At 45.3% G+C, this 26,488-nt stretch overlaps 1 protein-coding gene across 8 annotated transcripts in view; it reads right to left on the bottom strand.

Moving 5' to 3' along the window:
• Positions 1-1,480: 1,480 nt before the first annotated feature.
• The window catches only part of ESYT2 (extended synaptotagmin 2), a 74,898-nt gene continuing 49,890 nt past the window's right edge, over positions 1,481-26,488 (bottom strand). For 2 of the 8 annotated variants that reach the window (XM_067041723.1, XM_067041722.1), the window contains exons 11-24: positions 25,459-25,507; positions 24,289-24,378; positions 23,769-23,864; positions 22,145-22,246; positions 18,791-18,853; positions 13,892-13,966; positions 12,703-12,789; positions 10,911-11,060; positions 9,299-9,687; positions 7,852-7,950; positions 6,359-6,490; positions 5,036-5,141; positions 4,618-4,667; positions 1,481-4,529 (exon numbers count right to left, since the gene is read on the bottom strand). In XM_067041723.1, the coding sequence (XP_066897824.1) occupies positions 4,484-4,529; positions 4,618-4,667; positions 5,036-5,141; positions 6,359-6,490; positions 7,852-7,950; positions 9,299-9,687; positions 10,911-11,060; positions 12,703-12,789; positions 13,892-13,966; positions 18,791-18,853; positions 22,145-22,246; positions 23,769-23,864; positions 24,289-24,378; positions 25,459-25,507 (1,534 nt within the window). In that variant the 3' untranslated portion in view covers positions 1,481-4,483. The remainder of the gene's footprint in view (positions 4,530-4,617; positions 4,668-5,035; positions 5,142-6,358; positions 6,491-7,851; positions 7,951-9,298; positions 9,688-10,910; positions 11,061-12,702; positions 12,790-13,891; positions 13,967-18,790; positions 18,854-22,144; positions 22,247-23,768; positions 23,865-24,288; positions 24,379-25,458; positions 25,508-26,488) is intronic. The other 6 variants (XM_059074662.2, XM_067041724.1, XM_067041718.1 and 3 more) reach the window with 5 other exon arrangements.

Here is a 26,488-nt window from a genome sequence, read left to right as displayed (position 1 = left end):
GGCGGTCAGCACCTCTGCCTCAGCCTTCACCTCCTGCTTGCACGGTGCCTCAACACCAGCTGGAGGTGACAGGTCCGGGCCCACTCGCACGGGCCTTTCCTGGACACGTGCACAGCCCTGCACGTGCACATCTTTCTAGAGCCCCAGGAATGCCAGTTTTCCCAAGCCCCTTTTGGACATCAATCCCAGGTTTCCCTTTTAAATGTTTTGGTCAGCCTCCTGTTGTCCCAACATGTACCGCCACCCCAGGGACCTGCTGTGTTAAACCACTGCCACTGATTGTTTTCCACATGGTTTCCCCAGGAGCCAGCTGAGCCAAACAGTGGCATTTCTCTGGGGGCGGGGCTCTCGGGGAGCGCTGAACCCACGCTGCCCGCTCCCAATCGCTGCAGGTTTTCACTGCTATTGGAGTTCCAGGGCTGCTGTATGATTTTTTCCATTATATTTTCTAGTCGCTATCAATATTAGTATATAAACCACAGAAATTTGTATGTTTTTATAACTGACCCTTTATTAAATACTTGTTCAACTCAAAAGTTTTCAGATGATGTTCGTAGGTTTTTCACGTAGGCAATCTCGTATTTGAAAATGACCTTCTTTCCCAATACAAAATGTATAATCTTTTTCTTTCCCTATCGTATTGCCCAGGATTTCCAGATTAACACTAAATACAGACAAAACTTCCTGGCTCATTTCCCTCTTTTCTGCCTCAATTGTTTCTCAGACAATTATTTCTCATACTATGGCCTTTGTCTCAATAGGGTGTACTCTTTACTATGTTTACCAGTACCTTTCTCTTTAGCCAGAACTAAGAACTATCAATAGGTGTCTACCTTTCCTTAAATGGAAACTTGTTAGGACAAATTAATGTTATTTAAGGTCTGCCAGGTTTATTCATCCTTTATTCAACTGATATTTATTCACCAACTGTGTGCTAGGAACAATGATAAACAATTGGAAAAGATTTAAATAACACCCACGTAACCTCTGCTTTGGACACTTATAGTCCAGGCGGTTAATGGTTTTAAATAAAGCTAAACCGGGATTATGCTACTGTGATGGTGCTGAGTGAGCTGATTAACAGGGAAGCGGACGCTGGACTCTTGAGCCTCGCCTCAGTCACCCCGACCATCGGCAGGGGACGCCAACAGCAGTGGCACCTCTAGTGGTTCCCCTCCACCTGTTCAAACCAGACCCTCTTCCATTACTTCTCAGTGCTCTGGTTTTGAAGACTGTTTTATCTACTCATGATTATCTTTCAGAAGAGCTGTTTTCAAAACTCAGAGTCTGAGGTAGGCAGAGAATAGTCAAATTAAGATGGAAACAAGAGGAGTAATATCAGTGCTCTGAGGTAGTTCTTTTGAAAATGAAAGAATTCACAACTAGCAAATATAAATACTATACTGTAACCACTTTTCAAATTATCCGGTTCCACACTAAAAATTTTACTCCAAAAGACAAAGGAAGAACAAATCACAAGTGAGCTAACAGGAAAGTTTTATTGAATAAACACATGCGCTGTCGTGTAAAATTAGTTGAGCGGAAAGGGCATTCTACAATAAACCCTCTGCTGTGTTCCAGCCGCAGCAGGCCATCCAGCAAGACTGGAGTTAAAGCAACAACCACAATATAAACACACGCGCTAACTGCATTTGGCTTCAGTGCTTGACAAAGGAGGGCTGACCTCTGGATGAGGAATAAACTGTGGTGAATTCAGCTGCAAGGCTCCTCACACTTCCTACTTTAAGGCACAGGATAAGCAACAAAGTAACAATTCAAATTAACCAACACTAATTTCCCCTCCATTGGTTGGGCTCAAGGTAGAAAAGCTAAAGTTCCCTTTTCCGAGATGAATCAATTATTCAGAACCACCGGCCATGAAGGTTTTGAGCACGGAGTGTCCATCGCCAGGATCCGGGAGCCCCGCCGGGGGTCTGGCCTGATACTGATTCTCAGCTGCCCAGCTGGACACAAGAGGTTCCCAAAACACCCATCGGCCATCAAGACAGACTCCTACCTGGGAGGTATTTCAGTGACCTTAGAATCATCCCTTTCCTTTCAAAGAGAATGCAGCCGGCTGCTGGCTCTGTGTCCAGCCCCACCGTCCACACAGAGGGTGGGCGTCATGCTGCTAACTGGCTTTGTCACGGCATTTGTTTTGCTTACGTGCTTAACTAAAGTATTCCACCATGTAAAATACACACTGAAGAGGTGAACCACGTGGCTACAAAACCCAAAAGCTGGGGATGTTGGTAGAAATCACTGGTAGGCTACATTTCAGTGAGTGTTTCTCCTGTCTTAAGAAATACGCCAGGAGCCAGGGGTCCCCAACCCCCGGGAGGAGGACCGGTTAGGAAGCGGGGCGCACCGCAGAAGGTGAGCGGCCGGCAGGCGGGCGAGCGAGCGAAGCTTCACTTGCGGCCCGCTCCCCAGCGCTGGCGTTACCGCCTGAGCCATCTTCCCCCACCCCACGGAAAAACTGTCTTCCACGAAACCGGTCCCTGGTGCCGAAAAGGCTGCGGACAACTGCCAGAAGCCCTGCAACAAACTTTTTTTGTTTTTTTGGCTGCACCACATGGCTTGTGGGATCTTAGTTCCCTGGCCGGGGATCGAACCCAGGCCCCTGCAGTGCGAGCGTCAAGTCCTAACAGCTAGACCACCAGGGAATTCCCACAACAAACCTAATTTTTAAAAAATCTCCAAAGATCTAATACGACGGGCAGGTAACAAGATTTAGAAATTACCTGTCTTCCTCACGCTGCTGAAACACCAGAGTTAGGTGTTTCCCGAGCACACACCCCTGAGTGTCACCACTTTCGTAATGCCCTCCCACGCTGACAGAGGAGATAGTCTCTGCTGGGGCTGCGGAGAAGCTTCATGACCCAGGAAGCTGCGAGAGCACCGGGTCTGCACGACCGCGTGAGGCGTCCTGCAAGGCTACAGGCCCCATCACACGCAGACCCAGGGTTCGAAGTGTGCGGCGGACACAACGGAAACCTGCCAGAGGGCAGGAGCCACACAGGCACTTGCGCAGGCCGGTCACGCCCAGGAGTCAGTCCGCGGCGGGGCCCTAGTGAGGTCTTCAATCTCACAGCTCTATTTCCCCCAGGATTACTACAGAACTGTAGGGTGCCCTCTGGCTAAGGAAGTCATTTGCATCACATGCCTTAGAATCCTTAAAGCTCTTTCTGCACACATGCACCCTGTGTTCGGGGCATGCACAGCTACCACACGGCTATGGAGCCTCACCTCCTAAGAGGCTTGGGGCCTTTAAGTATCTAAAAACATGCTTTTCATAATCTAAGAAGAAAAATATTCCCCAATAAAAGTTGTATAACAATATCCCAATACTGAGGTCAGTCATGGCATAACGTGAGGAAACCCAGCAGGGGGCTCTTTACAACCAGCAGCCGCTGTGCCGGAAGCCGGGGGCTGCGCTGGTGGCTGGCGCCGGCTCGGGGGCTCTGTCCTCTGTGTGCGTCACGCTGACGATCACGGGCCGGCATCAGCTCCCGCCGCAACTTCCTAGCTACTCACCCCGACCCACCTCACAGCCTCTACGGGGACAACGTGAGTTCGTTCATCTTTCTTTTCGGGCTGAAAAACACTGTAAATTTCACAACAGACTAACTGCTAACATTTAAAATCCATCTGTATTACATTTCAGGAAAAGTATGATTATGTATCTGCACTGTTTCATGAATAAGTTACAACAAGCAACTAGAAATAAACTTAAGACATTCCATTTTATGTAAGAAATTTCAGATTAATGCACTATGATTTATGAACCATGACAACTCTCTTAATATTTTATATAACTCAGTTAGTTCTATGACATTTTTCCTTATAAGCACTTCAACTGACTTCTCAATAATACATCTTTGTATTTATGAAAGTGTAAATACTTTGAATACATTCTTTCATCATTCATAATGGGAAGAAATATACTTTCAGCTTTTCTTTTTAAAAAGAAACAGCACAAAATAGGTCACTGAGAGCTTTTTCCTGCAGAGACAAAAACGGTTATTTATCATAAGAATTTAATAAGTTTTAGAAGAAAAAAAATATATATTTCCTTGATCCATTTTCTTCTGAATTCAAACCAGCATGTAGAGATTATAAAAAATAGTCTATTTACACAGCATAGTGCACCTCAGTGATATACAAAACAAAGCAATAAAAAAGCACAACCATATATCGGCTTCCTAGGAGAGACAACTGACATACAGCTTTATGCACACAACGGTTGACCACTATCCTATACACGCCGAAAAAACTGGTCAAACACTAGAGGAAATTAAACATACAAAACTTAATGCTAATAAAGGCCAAATACGCCTAAAACGTCAATGTTTTAGAAAACCACTAAGGGACAAGTAACCAAGTATATGAGATTATAAAAAGAGCATGGGTGCGTCTGTGTGGGCTGCATGTCAGCACGGGACTGGTGGATACAGCGGGGGGGCTCCTCGGCCAGCGCAGCCTACGTCACCACGTGGGGCCTCGTCCCATCCTCCGTGAGGTCGTACCTGAGACACAGGAAGACACGCGGTCACAGGGGAAGCGCTCCTGAATGGACGCACGGGGCTCTGCATCTGTCTGTTGGGGGGCACTCACCACTGGGTCCAGCCTTTGGCGAGTTCTTCAGATGCCAGACCGACCAGGACCTGTGGTGAGAAAAGGCCTGCAACAGTGGGTTTCAGGCCTCTCACCATCGCTTCTGATCTTCTCGGGCAACACACTCTCCCTCACTTTCAGCCTCTCACTTTCCAACTTTTCTACCCTTATGATCCACCCATGACCTATACGGTCAATTATACCCAAGAGGCCCTTCCTGTATCCAACAGTCTTGACAGTAAGTTATCACAAAGTACCAGGGGGGATAATTCACATCGATACTGGCTCACAAACCACTCACACAGCAGCTTAGCTGACGTGGATTATCCACGTACATAAATCTAGTCTAAAAAGAGTACTCTGGGTTAAGTGTTTAACTTTTACAAAGCATAGGATTTTTCTATTTTTTCGAACTTACTTTGCCGAGAAGCCCTTTGTCTTTGGACAGGAAGCCACCGCTGTTCTTCACGGCCACGTCCAAGGTTCTCCTCTGCACGTCCGGCAACGAGACACTGAAATCAAAGCTGAAGTGGAAAAAAGAGCATTATCCTTAAATTTCTCCATAATTTTGCTCTGTTTTACTGTAACTAAAAAATAACACTGCTGCTTATGAGACCATTCCAAATGCGATGTTCATTTTTTATTATAAAACTGATATCTCCTGCTAGATGTTTGGACCTGGCCCTTCAGGAAGGGCCAGCGCAGCCTACGTCACCACGTGGGGCCTCGTCCTTCAGGAAGACTCAAAGTTTTTTTTTTCCATTATTCTCCAAACGTAAGAGGAGACTGGAATCCTAAACATGCAAAAGGCTGACCCTGTGGCTCCCCCGTGTGGACACGACGCCTGACTCCCAGTGTAAAACGTGGGCCATGGCGTGCGACACACTGGGGAACCCAGGCCAGTCCGCTCCCCCAAAGAGAGTGAGCTCCAAGCCTGCAAGTGAACAGAAGTGGGGTGTCCGAGAAGCAGCCTCACAGAGGAGGGGATCTGCAGGCACCTTCTGGCGGCTGAAGCCGGATGCTGCAGGACAAAAGCCTCCAGAAGCGAAGCTGGCAAAGCAGAGGACAAGGTCGGAGGCCTCATGGGGACGCGGGGACACATGGACGTGGCCGGCCTTCCCAAGAGCGAGCAGCCTGAATCCGAGGTTTGCAGGAACTCTTAGAGGCTGTGGCTGAGCCAGACACCCACACCAGGACCGGGTGCCTGTCCATCGGTTTCTCATCTCCGTGTAAAAAAAGTCACTGGTGAGAAACCATGATGTGAAGAGACTAGTAACTGAGTTAATGGATATCAACATCTTTTGACTTACTATTTCCCCACATGTGCACAGGCCAAGGCTGGTGGAGTGTGGCCTGAGGATTCACGATGTGAAGCTCAAATGCCTATTTATTTATTTACGTTAACAAGTTTACGACGCTCTTCGGGAGGCGTTTTTCACATCTCTGGGAATGGAATGTTTGTCTTTACAAATGGTCGCTCCGCCGCCAGCACCTGACAAGGTGCTCGCAAACATGTGTAATTGTTGGAAGTGTAATGATGATTATTTGCGTATTTAATGTTAAAACAGTACTGAAGAAGCAACCCCGACTCAACTTTTCAGGGGAAGATCTGAATTATGTTCAGCATCAGCCGGACAGGTCCCAGGAAGGAGTCATTCCAATGCCTCAGTCATTCCAAGGCACCACGAGGCCTTCCCTGAGTGGTGAACACAACTGTCTACCCCACTGAGTGGACGCATACCTCTGATCAAACACGGGGTTCAGCGTTTTCTTTGACACGTGTGTTTTTCTCCTTCCTGACCTCCTCTTGTCTGGTAACAAATACAGGCGGACGTAGGGATCAGAGCCGTCTTCGGAGAAGGCAATGAGATTTCTTATAACACAGACCAGAGAATGCTCGGTATTAGAATCTAGTAAAATGACAAGGAGCTCCACACTGGAACTCACTGCCTGGTTTTACTTGTATCCCGGGACTGCCTTCTTCCCACACGCACTTCGTTCAGCGGCTCTGCAGAGGTGGCCCCTGCCCCATTTCCTGCGCCCAGGGTTTGGGGGATATTCTGACCCGCATAGAATCACCTTTCCACGTTGCCTCACTGTCCCCTCCCGGTGAGGGGACGCCGTCAGCCACGTGGGAGGCCCCTCCCCGGCTCCTGCTCAGGCCACAGACCCCACCCTCTGCCCTTTGTCCACCTGAACGCTTCACAGACGCAGGCCCACCTCCTTCATGCAGCTTCACGCTGCTCTTGTCCTCGGAAAACTGGGCCAAACACGTTAGTATTTAATTACAGCCGACCCTTGAACCACGTGGAGGTTAAGGGCTCCAACCCTCCGCATACATGGTTCCGCATCCTTGGAGTCAACCAACTGCAAATCATGTAGGGTGGTGGCATTTGCTACTGAAAAGCTCCACGTGCAGGTGGAGCCATGCCGCTCAAACCCACGCTGTTCAAGGGTCAGCTGTCCCTGCAACCCCTTCCAACTGTTCACTTGCTGATGGACCGAAAGCGCATGAGGGAGAGTCCTCTGAGTCAGACTGCTGCTCCGGAATCTCACACAGTAATTATCTCGGCAGCAGGAACATAGAAGGTGCTCAATAAATAGGTGGTGAAGCGAACTTGACATTTATATAATCATGTTTATAAACATTACTAATTTTACTTTCCTGTTTCCACACCTTTTTATAACATCCAAATATTTATATCACATATTTACATCACAGCTACTAGTGAGACAGTCAAGTCACATAAAGGAAAATAATCAGCTCCACACCATCATCATTCATCAAATACAAACTGAAGCAACACCATCATATCACGTTACGTTTACTGAATCAGTACAAACCATCCTGCTTGTGGGGAAAAGAGCTCGTCTGCTCTGCACGAACTACTACAGCTGTTCCTGTCACTATCCCACCGGCTTGCCTGCATTCTCTGAACTGTTATAAATCTACTCCTGGAAACTGAATCCCCAAAAGACACTTCAATAAAAGAAAACTATGCTTATTATCGTGTTCTAAACATTCAACCATAGGGAATGTTTTATAAACAATACGGCAGTTTAAGGGAGTGTTACAAAGCAACCAAAACGGTTAGTAACAGAAAATGTTATGAAACAAGGTTAAGAACCTGAAGAACAGGACTACAGTATCTAATTGCAATATCGCCTACTTGCTCTGGTCTGTAAACGAAACAAACTGCTGTCTGTGACGCGAGAGCCGAGAGCCTGGCCCACCTGCAGGAGTGCACGACCACCACCAGCTTGTTCCTCTGCGAGCTGTGCCGGACGGTCAGCTGGATCTGCCCCAGCGGGGACTGTCCCAGGGTCGTCCCACTGGGGAAACAAAGCCGAGAGTGAGAACAGTCCTCAGACAGCACAGAGGCTGTGAGCACGTTCATTCACTCGGACAGAGGGAAACACGGTACCCACGAACGTGAACCTAGTCTGAACTTCTGGGTATAAACGGACCAGCTGGATTCATACTTCATCCGAGGGTTCAGTATAACCCAACTACAAAAAACCACGGCCCAAAGTGAAAAAAAAAGACACAGGTGTCTTGGGCTTCCCTGGTGGCACAGTGGTTGAGAGTCCGCCTGCCGATGCAGGGGACGCGGGTTCGTGCCCCGGTCCGGGAAGATCCCACATGCCATGGAGCCTGTGCGTCCGGAGCCTGTGCTCCGCAACGGGAGAGGCCACAACAGTGAGAGGCCCGCGTACCGCAAAAAAAACAAAACAAAACACAGGTGTCTCCTTACAAACATCAACTCTTCAGCGTTTCTGAAGCTATGTCTACCCTAGAACTGCCCAAACCTGCGCTCCTTTCTGAGCCCCTTGCTGTGCACCTCACGGGTCATCTGATGAGGTCACACCCCCTCCCCTCCATCCCCGTCTCAGGCTGAGGCACCAGCTCCAGGACAACCAATGACGGCTCTCACTCAGCTCTGAGATCTTCTCGGTTTCTCCCCAAATTTAGCTCCTGAGAAAAACTGGCTTTTTAAAATTCTATCTCTTTCTAGAGCAAGGGAGAGAGAGGGACTGCTTCCTTTCTCCCGAAATCGCAGCCATGAGGAGAGCTGCTCTGCGATGGGTTATGGTCGTCTGCCCCCGCTGAGCCCCGGGCCACAGGCTCCACACCCCGGCCTCTGCTCCGTGCTCAGCACACCACAGGGCAGCAAAGAGGAGACCGCCCCAAAGGGCAACCCACTCCCCCTGCTGAGAGGAAAAGGCTTACGTCGGAAGCTTAGGTAACTGCAGACTTTGTCCTTATCTAAGGAAACCACGGGCACGCCCGTGACTCACGGGGCATAAATGAGAAATCCACACAAACATCCACATACAGACAAACCCACTGGGCGGTGAAACGGGTGGGGGCCAAGCATGAAAGAGCAGGGCCTGTTCTCATGCGACAAACGTGTTCAGCTTCCACCAAGCCTTTCAGCGTCAGGTCAGCTTTAGACTCTGCCTTCCTGGGCTGAGGATCCCCCCCACACACACACTGTCCTTAAGCTTTAAATAAGCCAAATACCAGGTAATGGAAAATGGCAGGTTTACTTTGAAAGCCAAAGGCTCGGTGAGCGAAAGGGCCACACTGCCTGAAAGCTGTTTGGCTTAGGACCGCGTTCCCTCCCTGCAGCCCGCGGGTCATGCGCCGAATCAGCAAGAGCAAGGGGTGTCTAGTTACTTCTCAAGCTGCCGCAGCCTCTGTCGCAGCTCCTGTGTGGCAACGGGCAGCGAGATGTCTGAGGCGATGCTTGGGGTGGGCTCCTTGGCAGAGACATGGCTGGGGGAGCCAGTGCTGCCGGCCTGGAGGCTGGAGGCGCTTCTGCCCAGGTCCCGCGGCCCCTGCGGGCTGGCCTCTGCAGGCTGGGCTCTCTCTTCCACACCTGGCTTATTATCGCAGCCCCCGATGACCGGCGTGGATGGGGCTGTGCTGCTGTCACCAGTGCCTGGCGATGCAGACATCTGAGACCTGACAGATATTTTTCTCCCTTCCTTGGAAACAGAGGGTCGCTTTACTTGAGCTGAGTGCTGGTGGTCTGGAGACCTTTCTTGCTTTTCAAGGTGGAGTACCTACAGGGGAAAACAGATACAAAATTAAAACGGGTGACACTGGTAACAGCCTCATACATGAACAGCTTCAGAGATACTCATTTGCAAACGTTTCTTTAAAGCTTGGCACAAAACATGAAAAACAATCTAGCCTCTCTGTTCAGCTATCCTGACCATATTACAGAAAGTGTAGAAAAAGGCACACGCAGGTGACCATCACAGCACCGCGTGGTGGAAGCATCACTTCTGTGCATCTCTTTCCAGCCTCCTCCTGGCCACTCTTCTGCACAGTGGTGACAGCTTGACAGTGGCAGAGCCTGAGCCACAAACCCCATCCTACACTGACCCCTGTCCTACCGTCTCCACCAGCGACCGGGGAAGGGAGAGGCTGCCGGACTCCTAGGGCTGACATGGGAGCAACACCTCCCCGCTCCGCTTCCTTTCACATTAGCTTGGAGTGTGCACATGTCCCCGAGCAGTCAACACCCCGCACTGGGGGTCACCCCGACAGCCTGAAGCTTCTTCCCGCTTTCACCCAGTAAAGCTGCAGCCAACACCCCCAGTTCTGTGTTATTACCAGGAGTCAGGTTTCCAGAGAAAGGGCTCTGTGATTTACAACTGAAGACACTGAAGTCCCTTCTGGAAAGGCTGTGACCAGGCACAAGGAGGCCGTTTCCACCACACCTTCCACGGACTTAAGTTTGTTTTACTTTAAAAAAAAGCTGGTTCTGCATTTTAATTTGCATTTTAAAAATTAGAGAGTTTTAGCATTTTCCCATATGTTTGCCAGTTTTCAGTATTTCCTTAGGTACTTACAAATGAATCATCGTCTATTTTGGACAATATTTTTCCTGTAATCTCTACTGTCTTGCAGAGTTTTTTTAAAGTCTCTTTTCTGAATGACCTTTGAAAATTTAATATTAGCAGAAAACTTTATTGATCCAGATAGCAATACTTTCTGGACAAAAGGATTAAAAAAAAAAAAAAAGGCTGGCGGGATTCACGTGAAAGCCCAAGGAACAATTCCAGGCCTGCTCACGCAACCTGGAAACACTGCTGCTGTCAGTGTCGGAGTCCAAGCCCTGGTCATCTCTCCCCTGAGCTACACAGCCAGCAGCAATGTGAAAACTCACACTCCCCATAGAGCACCTTCCTGTCATCCGTGCCCTGCGTCCAGCACCGTGGGCACCAAACACTGCCCACCCAGGACCCTTCCCCCAGCCACGCTCTGGAGACGGCAGTACCCGGAGGGCGAGCTTCATCTTCAGCGAGCTGTTGGGGCCTGAGTCACCGAGCTGGAACCGCTGGTTCAGGGTCATGTCCTCGCAGGTGAGCAGCTGGCTGAGAGGGATCCTCAGGCTCCCCAGGCAACACTGGTGCTGCTCATCTTTCACCTGCCAAACACGACAGAGCGCTCAGCGCTGGGGACGGAGACAGAACACGCAGGGAGGCCCCAAACCCCATCTTCGGCCACCTCCTTCTACGTCCTGTCGCCATGCACAACGCAGTAGGAAACCCCCTCAGGGAGACTCAGAACATTGCAACAAGTGATGCTACAGCGTAGCCATGTCACAGGGCCTGTCATCTCCCAATCACACAGTCATAATGAGCACGAAAAAGAGAAAACTCCGCTCGAGGAATCCATTACAAGGATCCTGAGCTGAGAGGCAGCAGTCCACACAAATCTGAAGATCAGAAGGAAATGTCTTCAGTCCTGTGAAAACGGTGACAATACACATGCCTAGTGGTGTGCCAAGTTCTAGTGGTGACACTTGTTCATGGAGAAGACCCAACTTCTAAGTTTAAGACCTCTACTCAAAATGTACAATATCTGCTTTAACTGCATGACAATTTCTGCCTCCTGAATAATAACCTTCAGCTTTGCCTCTGCAACAGGAATTACTCCTGTTAGGTTGCTGCGATACAGGTAGTTTAACCAAAAGGAGCAAGAACTTTGGTGGTTTCAAAGGCTCTACAGCAATGATCAAATAAGTTAACTACACGTGAAAACCGAACAGCCTGATTGCTTATTTTTTAAACTGTAATCGCAAAAGCATTTTTTAATGAGATAGTAACTAAGTTTCAGAATGTTAAAAATTATGTTTTTTAAATCCAAGGTCCAGTTACTATAGATTATTTTAAGAGGAGTGCAAAAATTCTTTAAAGGTTATCCCATCTTATTCTTTTTTAAAAATTGAAGTACACTTTATAATAGTATATTAGTTTCATAATAGTATATTAGTTTCAGGTATATAAAAGTGATTCATTAACTTTATAGACTGTACTCCATTTAAAGTTATTACAAAATAATGGCTCTAGTTCTCTGTGTGGCACAATATACCCTTATTGCTTACTTATGATGCAAAAGTTCTTAAAATTTTAGCAAATTAAATTGAACACATAAAAAGAATACTACATCACAAGTGGGGTCATGCCCAAATAAAGGTTTGTTTGCAAGGTTTTCTCATGTTAAATCTTGAAAACCAGTAAATGTTTGCAAGATTTAAGATTTAAAAGTCAACACTGCATTTCACCATATTTACAAACTTACAAAAGGAAAATCACGTGATCATCTCAATACTTGTAGAAAAGTCTCTGACAACATTCAACACCCATTCAGGACGAAAACACTCAGCAAACCAACAGGAGTAGAAGGAAGTGAAACACAAAGGCTTTGCCCTGAGGGTCTGGAAGGAGGCAAAGGTGTCCACTGACGCAGAGGCCGGGCTGGCAGCAAGGAAGGAACAGGAAGGGAGGTGTCATTACGAGCAGTACCCTGAGGTATCCACACGGAAGCGACTAGAATAAGCACGTCCAGCAGGGCTGACAGTGGTGCCAACATGTGAACATCAACACCCACTGCACCTCTGGACGCCAGTAACAGTCAGTCAAAAGTTGAAAATTAAAAACTGACCGCCCCCCGCACGACACTTAGGATATGAACACACCTGGTGGGCCCACAGTGGCGGTTCTCCCTGTGTTGACTATGTGACACACAGATACAAACACAACCACGTAAACATGCAAATCACTTACCTCCACCTCGAGCTCCTGGCGCTTGGGATTGTGAATGAAGAAAGTGAAGTTTTCCTCCCACACAGGTTCATTGGTTTTGTACCGAATCTGAAAGAAATATCCAAAATCAGCTCGGTATATTTTCTGTGGAAAAGCACTACCACACTGTGTTTATCGAGTACCGCACTTGGAATCCGGAGTGTGTCAGCGGATGACCTGCCAGCAGCTCCCAGCCCGGGTCCCAGCCCCCATGACAATGTGCCATCTGCATGTGTGGTCCTCACTCCGAGACCTCCCCAGGCCAGCGGAGTGCTGCACGTCAGGAAGTTTCCTAGATTAATGGTTAGCAGTTTAAAAAAGGGAGGAATTCCTGAAATGTTTCCTGAAAGTAGCACATATTACAGCAACAGCAATGCCCTCTCTCAATTTTTGAATCGAATCATATTTGTTGCATAAGTCCCGCACATATGAACCTTCAAGCTGTGAACTTTGAGAGACGCGAATGTGTATCGGTTGCAGAGAGGAACCAGAACCTGTGCCATCAGCGGCGGCGTGAGTGACTGCAGCCTGCCCTCCGTCTCCTACTGCTGACGGCCCCTCCTCTCCCCCTCCAGTCGGTAACTCTTCCTGCCCATTCACTCGACGCCAGCCGCTGGAGGCCAGCTGTTGGACTGTACTACTGTACTTTTCAAGGTACTGTACTGTAAGATTAAAAATGTTTTATTTTTTGTGTTTGTGTTTTATGTACTATTTGTGTGAAGAGTATTATAAGCCTATTACAGTACAGTACTATATATAGCCGATTGTGTTAGCTGGGTACCCTAGGCTAACTCTGTGGGACTTAACGAACAAATTGGACTTACGAACTCACTCTCAGAAAGAAACTCGTTCGTATGTAGGGGACTTACTGTGCACTGCTGGTTGTCTTTTCAACAAAATATTAATAGGACATTCAAAGGAAACTCAGAATTTGTCCCATGTCATCTACCCATGAAATCAAGCAAAAGCATAATTAACATATTCATGTCACTTTTTAATGTTACTTTTAAATGAATATATTTGATACCAAATTAAATAGCTGGTTATCAAACAACTGATCTGAGAAAACAAAAGACTCGTAAATCAATGGTCTTGATGCCTACACCACCCCCAACTGGTGACAGTGACAGCACGGTCACAGGGAGCCCCAGTCAGACTGTCGGTGCCTTACCTTGCTCTCCTGGGCCTTGTGACCAACTGACATTTGGACAAGAGGATTTGGGTTGCTGTTTATTTTCTTCCCTGACTATCCAAAAACAAAAAACAGATAAAAATCAATAAACACATCTTGAAATGGGGATTACTAAAAATGGAATTATTGGCTTATATTAACAGTCATTTCTATTTACTTCTGATACTTCAGTTACAGGGAGTATCTAGGCACAATTTAACTGGAAAACAATTAATTGCTAACACACCCCAAAGCCATAATTGTATCTACATAAAACAAATCAAGAAAACGTGTATTTGCAAACAATTTCAAAATGTTAAGGTCTTTTATTTTTTAAAGCAAGCAACTTTGGAAAAATGGAATCTTCCGAAAATCTTTAATGTTAATTCCAGCTCTCAAAACTTATTTTACCAGGGTAACAAAATGAATAAAGTGCAACAAATGGAAACAGAAAAGCACAGGAAGGACAAATGTGAGAGTGTGTGATTCAGAACAGTCTTCTGGTTGGAATCGTAAAAATAATAACGTGTCAGAGGCACATTTTTACATTCTTAATTTAGTATCTTCTGTTCAAACATGTAGCTATCAGATTATCAAACCTTGCTTACCAGCTGCTAAGTAATTTTGACTGGAAGAATAAACGTCAATCTAAATCGCATTTAAGCAGATACAAATGCAATGAGAAAAATTCAGGAATAAGGAAAAATGGTAAGAAGCATACTTTAGCACAGACAGCTGATAGAAGAATACATAGTAAAATGCAACATATACGGGACATGAGGTTTATTTATAACTTAGCCCCACGAGAAGATGCTGTTAAATATTTGTGTTAGTGGAAATTAATTAGAAGGTCACAAAATGTTTTTAAGTTAAATAATTTTAGAGTCAATCCTCAACACTGCAACAATGACAGAGGAAATTCATGATTATTGGAATAAAATATTACTAGTCCAAACCTACTGCGATAACCTAGTTTCTGGTTCATCTTTCTGATGTGAATGAATTCTGCAAAATGAAATAAACACTGTTAAAAAAAAAAAATCCAAGGCTACAGACTACCGTGGGAGAATACTCATTTCCCCCCTAAATCCATTTCTCCTTCTTCCTTTAACACGAGAGTCCTAGAGTCACAGCTGAGCACAAATCCTCTGTGACACGGATTCTATTTCCGAATCTCCCCTGTAGTCAGGTGTGGCCCTGTAACAGTCTGGGGGGGTCTGGCCTTTGCTTTGCCCCGCTTCCGGCTGGAGGCATTGAGCACCACAAAGCCACAGGCCAGAATTCTGCAACATCCAAGGGAAATAAACTTCTGTCTTTACTTAAGCTACTGCTACTCTTGAGTCTTTGATACAGAAGCTGAGTTTAACTAATACACTTACTTAAATCTCTGAAAAAGTAGCCATTCATTCCTAGAGATTTACTGTAGCTCATCAGTTTCAATATACCCCCCATCTCCCCCCCCCACCCCCACCCCCCCCCCGCCTTTTAAACTTTCTAACATCTCTGAAAACAAAATGAAACTTAAAATTGAGGACTTGAAGTGCCTGTTTTGGGGCAGATTACAGTAGAGTGGTAGTTATCACTGCCTTCATCAATTTATTTTGCTTATATTTTCCTTTTGTGTGTGCATGTGACATGATAAAAATCTATGTTTATCCTAAGTCTAAAATGGTGTACAGTCGTCCCCCCTCAGCATCTGTGGGAGGCTGGTTCCAAGACACCCCAGGATACCAAAATCCGAGGATGCACAAATCCCATATATAAAATGACCCATATATAAAATTATCCTCCGTATAATTTAAGTCATCTCCAGATTACATATAATACCTAATAAAGTGTAAATGCTATGTAAGTAGTTGTAAACACAATGTAACGCTGCTGTTTGGAACTTTCTATAGATTTTTTCAGGGTATTTTCGATCCTCGGTTGGTTTAACCCGTGGATGCGAAACCTGCATCCTAAAATGAATGATGTTTTGGATTCTATGAAACAAGGTTAAATCGGTGACTAAGTTCTCTATCAGGATGCAATATTCAAAATGCATCAGCACAAGTAAGACACACAAGGTATAATGAAAGTGTAAGCGTTTAAGTCAGACTGTTGAATTTAAATCTTAGCTTTTTACCACTTGATTACTGAGATCTACGTATTTATTTGAACCTCAGTTTTCATACCTATAAAATGGGCATAATACCATTTCCAGAACTCAGCTGTAAGGCTTAAATAATATAATAGCAATTAAAAATATACAAATTATGCTCACTACACTGGGCACTTTTACACGCATGTACTTAGTTAACGTACCCAACACTCCCACACAGAACAGAAATCACTACCACTCTGAGTAACAAACCAGGGAGGACCCAGCAGCCTGCTGCAGGTCCCACTGACAAGCAGTTGTGCTGGGATTCAAGCCCAGACAGTCTAGCCTAACTGGAGAGCCTTCATTCTAACCATCACGCTCCGTGGGTCAATAATCTTCAGATATCAAAGAAATGGTGAGCGAAGGCTATGGCTATGATTCCTCCCAGTGTTCTGGTGAAGATCAGGTATTTCGTTTTTTTTTAAAACATGTTTATTGGAGAATAACTGTTTTACAATGGTGTGTTAGTTTCTGCTTTATAACAAAATGAATCAGCTAAACGTATACATATATCCCCATATCCCCTCCCTCTTGCGTCTCCCCCCTCCCACCCTCCCTATCCCACCCCTCTAGGTGGTCACAAAGCACGGAGCTGATCTCCCTGTGCTATGCGGCTGCTTCCCACTAGCTAGCTATTTTACATTTGGCTGTGTATATATGTCCATGCCACTATCTCACTTTGTCACAGCTTACCCTTCCCCCCTCCCTGTGTCCTCAAGTCCATTCTCTACGGCTGCATCTTTATTCCTGTCCTGCCCCTACATTCTTCAGAACTCTTTTTTTTTTAAAGATTCCATATATATGTGTTAGCATACGGTATTTATTTTTCTCTTTCTGACTTACTTCACTCTGTGTGACAGTCTCTAGGTCCATCCACCTCACTAAAACAACTCAATTTCGTTTCTTTTTATGGCTGAGTAATATTCCATTGTATATGTGTGCCACGTCTTCTTTATCCATTCATCTGTCAGTGGACACTTAGGTTGCTTCCACGTCCTGGCTATTGTAAATAGAGCTGCAATGAACACTGTGGTACATGACTCTTTTTGAATGATGGTTTTCTCAGGGTATATGCCCAGTAGTGGCATTGCTGGGTCGGATGGTAGTTCTATTTGTAGTTTTTTAAGGAACCTCCATACTGTTCTCCATAGTGGCTGTATCAATTTACATTCCCACCAACAGTGCAAGAGGGTTCCCTCTTCTCCACACCCTCTCCAGCATTTATTGCTTGTAGATTTTTTGATGATGGCCATTCTGACTGGTGCGAGGTGATACCTCATTGTAGTTGTGATTTGCATTTCTCTAATGATTAGTGATGTTGAGCATCCTTCCATGTGTTTCTTGGCCATCTGTATATCTTCTTTGAAGAAATGTCTATTTAGCTCTTCTGCCTAATTTTGGATTGAGTTGTTTGTTTTTTTGATATTGAGCTGCATGAGCTGCTTGTAAATTTTGCAGATTAATCCTTTGTCAGTTGCTTCATTTGCAAATATTTTCGGGAGAAAATATTGTGCAAAAGCTTTTAAGTTTCACTAGGTCCCATTTGTTTGTTGTGATTTCCATTTCTCTAGGAGGTGGGTCAAAAAGGATCTTGCTGTGATTTATGTCATAGAGTGTTCTGCCTATGTTTTCCTCTAAGAGTTTTTTAGTGTCTGGCCTTACATTTAGGTCTTTAACCCATTTTGAGTTTATTTTTGTGTATGATGTTAGGGAGTGTTCTAATTTCATTCTTTTACATGCAGCTGTCCAGGTTTCCCAGCACCACTTATTGAAGAGGCTGTCTTTTCTCCACTGTATGTCCTTCCCTCCTTTATCAAAGATAAGGTGACCATATGTGCATGGGTTTATCTCTGGGCTTTCTATCTGAACAGGTATTTCGACTACTCTGCTAACTAACTAGTACTCCAAAGGAGTGGTCCACCTCACCTCCTCAGTGTGGGGTGGGGTTAAGGGCTTACTAAATACCGCATCAAAGCAGAATGCTAGTCTTCCTCACTTTTGAAATATAACTTATTCTTCTGGATGAAACTGATTAAAAACCATTCCTGATTCCTTTGGACAGAATTTTCTTAAAGCAACTACACTTAACCCCTCAACCCCCAAAATATTTAAGTCTAAAATGCTCAAAGAAATTAGAAAAAAATAATAAAACATTTGTAAGTCACAGAAAACCTTTACAATTTAGCCAGAAAATACATGGTCATGTCGTTTTCGGGAGTGGAGCTTAGTTTTCAATATACCTCATTTAATGAGATTTAAAGCTTCTTAAAAGATCTCTCACCCAAACTAGCAGCACCAAAAGCCAGCCACGAGGTCACTGACTCAGAGACAGCCCTGACTCAGCATATTGGAAGAGGTGATTTTTTTAAATGGAAAGTCACAGTGCATCGGGCAGACGTTTTAATCATAATCTAAAAACTGGTTAAGATTTTAAACAGAACTTCTATTTCACTATTTTCACAAATTCAAATCCATTTAAAGTACAGATGATTTAAAACCACCTTAGATATTGCTGCCTAAGACCAACAGGACAGAAGTCTAATTTACCATATTGGTATTTTGTAAAATTTATCATCAAAATCGACTTAAATTCTTCTAACTACTAATTCTTTGACAACAAAAGTAGGCTCTCCACAACTAAACAAGTAATTACTCTATTACTTTGGGAAGAATTTGTCAATAAACCGATAAAGGTTAGAGCATCATCTCTTTCAATATGTTTTAATTAACTTCCGAAGGGAAAACTATTAGTTTACCTTTAAAGCTTTCTGAATTGCAGCCTTCTTCAAGACATCAGGGTTAAATTCTAATGGGTTACTCTTTCAAGTCAGAAGAAAATGAATACACCAAGGGTTAATAAAACATGCAATGAGGAGTTTATGTTAAGGTTAATGACATGAAAATTTACGAAAACAACAACAACAACAAAATCTTTAAACAAAAACCACCAAGAATTACACAAAGAAACAGTCTAAATCATTTGTAAAAGTATCCTTTATGCCCAAGATTTTATCTTAGACTAAACCTTTATAAATATCAAAACATATTTCCTTTCCCTCTATGATTACTATTCTTTTCCTCCCCCACCCCTCTTGTCTTTGGGATTTGAAAAATCCAAGAGTGAAACTTGAGGAAAGGGTTCTATTTACTATCCTTTGCTTGAACAAACCCCTAAAATATCAACCATAATTAACCTAAAGGTTTTATCTGAAGTACAAATGAATGGGCCACAGATGCCCCAACTGCTCTCAAACCAAATCATATCCTATAACACCAAATCCTACTTTTCCTCCTTCTGAACTTTACCTTCTAGTGGAAAACCACAGCAGAGACGGGACCTGATCTATTTTGTCCCCCATGCTTTTCCAAGCACAAAATGCAGAGGCTGATTAGATCACCTCAAAAGTTCCTCCTCGCTTTAAAGTTCTATTCTTACAGGTTTTATGTCCTACTTTTATTGACTTTTAAAAACTCATTACTTTCTTGCCCTCAAAAGGGCAAGACTGAGTTGTTTTGCAAGATCCTTTGAGGATAAACATTTAAGATGAAAAACTTGATCACTTTAGTTGTAATTAACTGCAAATTGAATTCTATTCTTTATGAAGCAGCCTGAAACACCAGCCCCAGCAGATGCCCCTAGAGGGTGGGGCCAGGCCGGGCTGGGAACTGGTGCCCTGAGCTGTAAGGACGGACAATCTGCGGGCATCAAGGAACCTCTCCTGTAGCTAACTTTGTATGGAAGTGACCTGTACTGTGCACATGTTATTCAAAGTGCATCAAGTGAAGTGAAACAAAGAGAGAAGCCAAGGTGGGTGTTAGGGGTGCAAGAGGAGCCTGTGAGCGTGAGCGTGGGCGTGGGAAGCCGCACCGGCCTGGGGTGAGACAGATCAGGCTGCTCAGGTGCGCTCAGTGAGGGCCCAGCGTGGGACCTCCAGACATCACTGCACCGTCCACTCTGGGGCTGCTCACTGTAAGCGGGGGCAGTAACAGTAACCTGCATTTTTTTAAACTGAGAGCTAAAATCACTTTCACAGAGCACCTAGAAGCATCACATCCAAGGGTCTCCATGTTATACAGCCAACGTTTTTATGTATAAAGTGGACATCAGTGCAAACACCACGCCCCTCAGATAAACTCCATATACAGCACTATGAACTTACAAACTTCATGAAGTGATAACAAATTCACTTTATACAAGGATGGACCAGACAGGAGGGTGGAAAATGTGGGCTCTGGGTCACACAGCTGTGCTCAGATCCCGGCTCTGTGGCTTCCTAGTGGCAACCCTGGGTCTCTGATCTCAGCGCCTCATCTGAGAAAGGACCCTGCCAGCCTGAGACTCAATGAGCTATGCACGCAGAGCCCTTGGAAAGTACCTGGGAAATGCATGTGGTCATGTAGGCCTCAGGGTCTGAAGCTGGCCTCCGGGGGTCAGAAATCACCCTCTCATTCCTCTGGCCAAGAGGAGGAGGCCGAGTGCTAAGGCCACAGGATAAAGAGGGCATTCCCAGCTTGGGAGAAAGTCCTGCTGTGCTGAGGCTTCCAGACGGGACCACTGGTGGAAATGCACGGGTGAGGCTGACCATGAAGAGAGTTTTCAGCAGCAGAAGGTAAGAGAGTGACGGGCTGGCAGCAGCCCAAAACCTCTACGGAAATAGCAACAGGCTCAGCCTTTAGGGACAACTGACAACTGATCCCACTTCACACTGACAATCAAAGGGGAGAAAAGTGATCAATCTATTCGAATTTATTTTGTAGGACATTTTGTTGATTCCTATACCTGAATCATCAAGCAGAGCATGTGGTTTTGGTAATGTGGGAGGAAAGTTAGTTTGGATAACCCAGCCACATCTTAGCTAAATATTACAAAGCAATTTTAAAAATCCTGACACAAGTTCAGAAATATTTCCTTTAAAAGAAGTGGCTAGAGAAAACAGTAACTCATGCAGCTGAGCAAGACTGTCATTTACAGCAGCTTACAACACAGATTTCCACTAGGAAACACCTGGAAGTGACAGAAAACAGCTGCTGATATGCATGACTGCCCTCATTCTGACCTCCCAGCAGGTGGGCAGGGGATGTGAGGAGACACAACAGCAGCTCACCCACTCTTCAGGGGCTTGACTGTCCTCATCTATAAAATGGGTCAAAATGCCTACTCTTTCAGTTTTGCTCTCCCCCTTCTTTTTTATTTTTTAAATAAGAATAAACTGAGAAGGCATGCGGAAATAGAAATAACAAATTAAAATGAAACAAATGAACTTTAAGAATCTCACTAGTTATTGAATTAATTCAATAATTAGTTTCTAGACTAATAGACTAATGACTAAGCCATCGGTGGCTTTCTCTGACCCCAAAGCAAGTGAAAATAACTGCTAAAAGGACCAAGAACAGTGCCAGGAATCAAGGCACCAGAGCAAGGTCTCAGGGAAACATATGAGATGAAAATCAGCTTCCCAGATAAAGGCAGAAATGCTCAATTATCCACCCTAGGAAATTCTTTAAGTTCCTTAAAAGAAGTGAATCATAAACTCAACATGTTTTTTTCACCCTAGGAGCTCTGGTTAAATGGGGAGGGAGAAGGTGCGTTTTCAGGGCAGCAGTGAGTTTCTGTCTTCATTGACTGTCCCCAAGGCCACAGGGGACTTCATGGAAAGCCAAGCTCTGACACTTCTGTGTTTGGTCAGGAGGAGAAAGTAGATTTAAGGAAGTTTTTTGAAAGCTTGCTAAGAAATACTTACATCTCACACTGAGATGAACCATAAGAAAATCCATTTTAATCATTATGACTTCATTACTTTTTCCTCAGATGGTTTTTTTTTTTTTTTTTTTTAATATTTTAAGGGCCAGGAGCAGCGTCAGAGCCCAAGGCTCCTCCATGGCTCATGGGGTTTGTCCACCTCGGTATCAGATGCAGTCACCAATATTAGTTACAGCAGTGTTACGATTCACAAAACAAGCACGAAAGAAACATGCCCAGTAACTGAAATCATGCAAGAAACTGAAAAAGCATGCATGTCATTCCACCACTGGGCAGATGGCATTACAGTTCCAGTCCACATTCCAGCAGTCTCCACCAAACAGAGGAAGGAAGAACACTGGGAACTCACAAATAGTGCTCTACAGACTGAGGCAGTATTTTCACAAAACACTAGTCCCGACGCTCGCCTCTCTTTTAAGTAGCCACACCCAAAGTTTCCCTCGTAGATACTCTTGGGAAAATGGAAATGGGAGAAGAAAGCAAAGAATGGCGGATTGTGGTCAATGAAGGCACAAGAGCACTAATAACCAGGATGCAACAGGCAGAGTCAAAGAATCACGCAGACACCTAGGAGACGGCACGCACTCCCATGGAAACAGGCCCAACCGGGCAGTGGTTTTGTAAAGATCCTTTGCCTTTGACGGCCAGAACATACTTCATGCACAAAGTGCCCTTTTAACAGAAGGTTAGTACAATCACTTTTCTTTCTGTCTGTCTTTTGCTTACATGACATGATTCAATTTTAATTTAATGTGACAAAACACACAGTTCTAAAGAGAGGCCAATTCCCTACTACTTTCCTCTATATCCTAAAATACACAACAAATTCACTTCCATCAGGCATTATGAAAGACTTTAAAACATTATTGTGGTTAAAAGCAAAAAGTTCTACCATACAAGTAATTCTGCAGAAAGGTTAAACCTTCACTGAAAGAAAGAGTACAATTATATACACTTACACACACAATTGTTACGTCTTCCCAATATGAAAAAAATACATGATCAGATTTTAATCGTTAAAAACTTTAAAGAAAACATAGAGATGCCCAAAATACACTGACTTTGCTTGTGAGCAAAGCCCAAGTAATGCAATTTTAAACCCTTGAGAGGTGCTAAACAGAACCAGGGTGTGCATTTCACGAGGTAAAGGAACAGCATGGTGCGATCACAGTGAGGTGAGATGCCCATACGTCCACCCGCACCAAGGACACACCCTGGGGGACTGTCTACAGGTGCACTTGGGTGACCTGGAAGCAGTATCATTTCAGGAGGAAGCACCCTTCATCTGGAGGTAGTTGTCTTCCTTTCAACGAAACTGGCCTCCAACAGTGCAATGGAACAAGAAAGGCCATCTACTGAACAAGCGAACGGGCACATCATCAAACGGACAAACACTGATCAGGAGCACACCACCCTCAGTGTGGAGGCGAGCATCCCGCCGGGGCTCGATCGACCCTTCTCCACGCTTCTAGTCGTTACCTATAAAAGCTGTCCTTGACACTTTTTCTAAGAGCGGAATGGCTCCAAGGCCTGTGAGGAGGAGCGCTGCTCTGGGCCAGAAGCCGCGTACAGGGCTCTCCTGACACTGCCCCGTCACCCGGCTGTGCTACTTCCAGGATGACGCCAAAGGGGTACAATTTTCATCTCTAGGCACTAAATTTTAATAATTAGTGATTCTCTACAGAAAATCTTCTTCTCTAACTACTAGGTGTATTCTTTTCCTATGTACTGGAGATTTTTTCTTAAAACATGTAAGTTAATTCTGACCATCCTGGATAAACCAAAAAGATGTAAACATAAAATTACACTCATGGAGGAAACGCACATGTAACCCTCTCCACTGCTGCTCTCTTGGACTGGAGTGAAGTGAAAACACGGCAACAAGCATGGGGACACGGCGTGGGCACGGCTGAACACAGCTGGATCCACTGCCAGGAAACGAGCACCCGGTGGGCTCTCGCGGAGGCACCTACCGGGAGGTTCCTGGCTGAGTCCAAGTACAAGATGAGCAGCGCGGAGGACAGCCCGTCATTGGCTTGATCTTTGTCAGCTCTGATGTCTGTCAGCACCTGCAAGGAAAGGAAAAAGCTTCAGCAGGTGGGTTTCCAAGGTTCCTGACTATTTCTTCCTGATTATGTCTATAATCCTCAATAAAATAAGAGAAGTGGAGAAATAAGCATCTGATATACGCAATACGGAGAGAATGAACATAAGATTCTATTCAGATCAATCAAATGAAGCACTCAGGTGACCTGTGGCTCCTCAAATCCCTATATAATAATCAAGCGCAAAATTTAAAGATCTCATAAAACAGGTGAGAATGACCTGTAAAATTCCATTATCTCTAATTTATCCCTGATGCTACTGTAGTGATCTACAGCACAGGAGTCAAAATTATTGCTGTTATTTATTTTTAAGTGAGCTGCAGCACAGTTTAAAGGTACTAATCTTAGCGATCAGGAGTACAGGCTGTCACGGGACCCCATCCAGCACCTTCTCGAGGTTTGAAGCGTCTGGCATGAGAGTGAGCCACTCCAGTTTCAAGTGCAGCTTTCCTCTGAGGACCTCGTCCAGGGTGAACCACTGCAGAGAAAGCAAGACAGTTCAGCCAAAGTCCTCCTGGATCAGACATGCACACTGAACAGTCTCCACAAATGCAGAAGGCCCGAGTCCTGCCACCTTTAGCTCCAGGCCTGAGAACCAGCTGCCGGCCCCAGACACTGACAGCAGTGGCCGCTTCGCGTGTTAACTCACTGATTCCCAATTCCAGCCCCGACTCACACGCAAGGACTCAAGTGTCCTCTTATACCACCCAACACTGTCAGGCTTTTACGTATGGACTTCCGTAGAATTTATGGGCCAAGAGAGACTATAACATTGATCCCAAGTCTGAATTTCAATATCAGACACGTTAACAGGCCTGTTTTTCCTCATCACTATATACTAATAATTAGTATACACTTGTTTCAGCTTAAAAGCCACAAAGCAATTAATCGAGGATGGTCCCCAAACACTCAGTATTAAGAAGAGACTGCCCCGAGTGCAAGCCTTTGTCTGCTCTGCCCGGCACTGCCCACAGTAGCCAGCACACAACAACATGATAAACTGCAGATACCCGTTGAGTGTGTGCTGATGTGCACGGGAAGGGAAACATGTTACTTTGAAAGCAGATCTCAGCAGTGATTTGGTTAATTATGCTTCACTTATGCAAATCTTACCCATCTTTTAGAAGCCACCACAAACTTCCTTTTTTATCCTTTTTATTCTGATAGCAATATCTTGCTTGAAGTACGTCTGTTGCTGTCAATTCACACTGTATTTGTGGGTATCTTTCATGGGACAATTTCTCATCAACTGCACTGTGCCAGCTCTGCTGTGAACTCCAACTATCTTTAGAATGCCTGTTATTGGGGAGTTTCTCCCAGATTCTGCCCTGACTCCGAAGGAGAGCATGCCTGCCTGAAACAAAGTTGGTGTGTGTTTGGATCCTCAGGAATTTCAAGTGTCTGGTAGGTGCTGACTTCTTTTCACTCTGCTGTTACTAGAAGGCCTAAGTCCTCAACGTCTGTGAGCGGATGTTAAGTTCTCAGACCATCAGGTGGCAGTGGTAGCAGGTGTTCTGTCAACACTCATGAAATAGAACAATACTCAAAGGAAACTTACTTCATCTAAAAGGCGCTCCTTTTCAACTTCAATAAGATCAATCATAAGACTATAGAAATAACAATACAACAACTTTAGAACACAGAAACACACTTCTTACAACTGAAATAACCTTAAGCATTAGTCTATGAAAAAGTACTCCAGAAATGCAGCAAAATGCTAGTTTACCAAGAAACGGACTTCCTCCAAAAGCCTCCCCAGGGCTCCACCCACGAGAGTGCAGCGAGGGCGGGAAGAGCAGGGAGGGGAGCACCCCGCGAGGCACAGCTGCCGTCGGAGCCGGGAGGGCTGCTCTTCCCCACACGGAGCTGCTCACACGCAGCCCAGCTGTGCAGGCACAGTCCGCCCTGGGTCCGGCACGCTCTCCCTGGGCTGCTGCCCACCGCTCCGGCTCAGCCTCCTGCGCGCCCAGTTAGGCCGAGACCGCCTTCCCAGGCTCGCTCCTCGGCTCTGACCAGCGTCTCTGTGGCTGCAGAGGCCTCTGCCTCGTGCTCAGCATAGCCCCCGACAGCCAGTTCCATTGCCCCCCATAATCCTGCACTGCTGGGAGCGCGGAGCCGGCGCCCCGAGCCAGAGACGACCAGGATGGAACGATGACATCCCCTTATTCTGCAGCCACCCCTCCTCTCTGCCCCAGCTCAGACCTGACACCTCTCTCCTGATCTATTCCAATAGCCTCCAGAAGGACGCCAGTCCCCAGTCTCAACCCCTGATAACCTAACAGTGTCTGTGCTGGAATGCAAGTCTGACCTGTTCACTGCCTTGCTTGAAATCTTTGGGTTGCTCCTCATCAAACTGTCTCATGAATGAATTCTGAGGTCACAGCCTAACACACAGGCCGTTCCTGATGAAGCCAGACCTGTCCAATGTCATCTATCCTTATATATCTTTTTTGCCACAAGAAATTCAGTTAAATAATAAAGATTAGGCTACAGTGTGTTTTTTAATACTTTTTTCAGCTGTACAGGTTGTTCAATTTAAGCAAACAAGTCAATATTTGCTTTTCCAGTATATAGGCACAATATAAATT

This window comes from Kogia breviceps, chromosome 9, assembly GCF_026419965.1.
Source record: "Kogia breviceps isolate mKogBre1 chromosome 9, mKogBre1 haplotype 1, whole genome shotgun sequence".
Classification (NCBI taxonomy): Eukaryota; Metazoa; Chordata; class Mammalia; order Artiodactyla; family Physeteridae; genus Kogia; species Kogia breviceps.
Note: the sequence above shows the minus strand (reverse complement) of the source record. Positions and strands in the feature narration are given on the sequence as shown.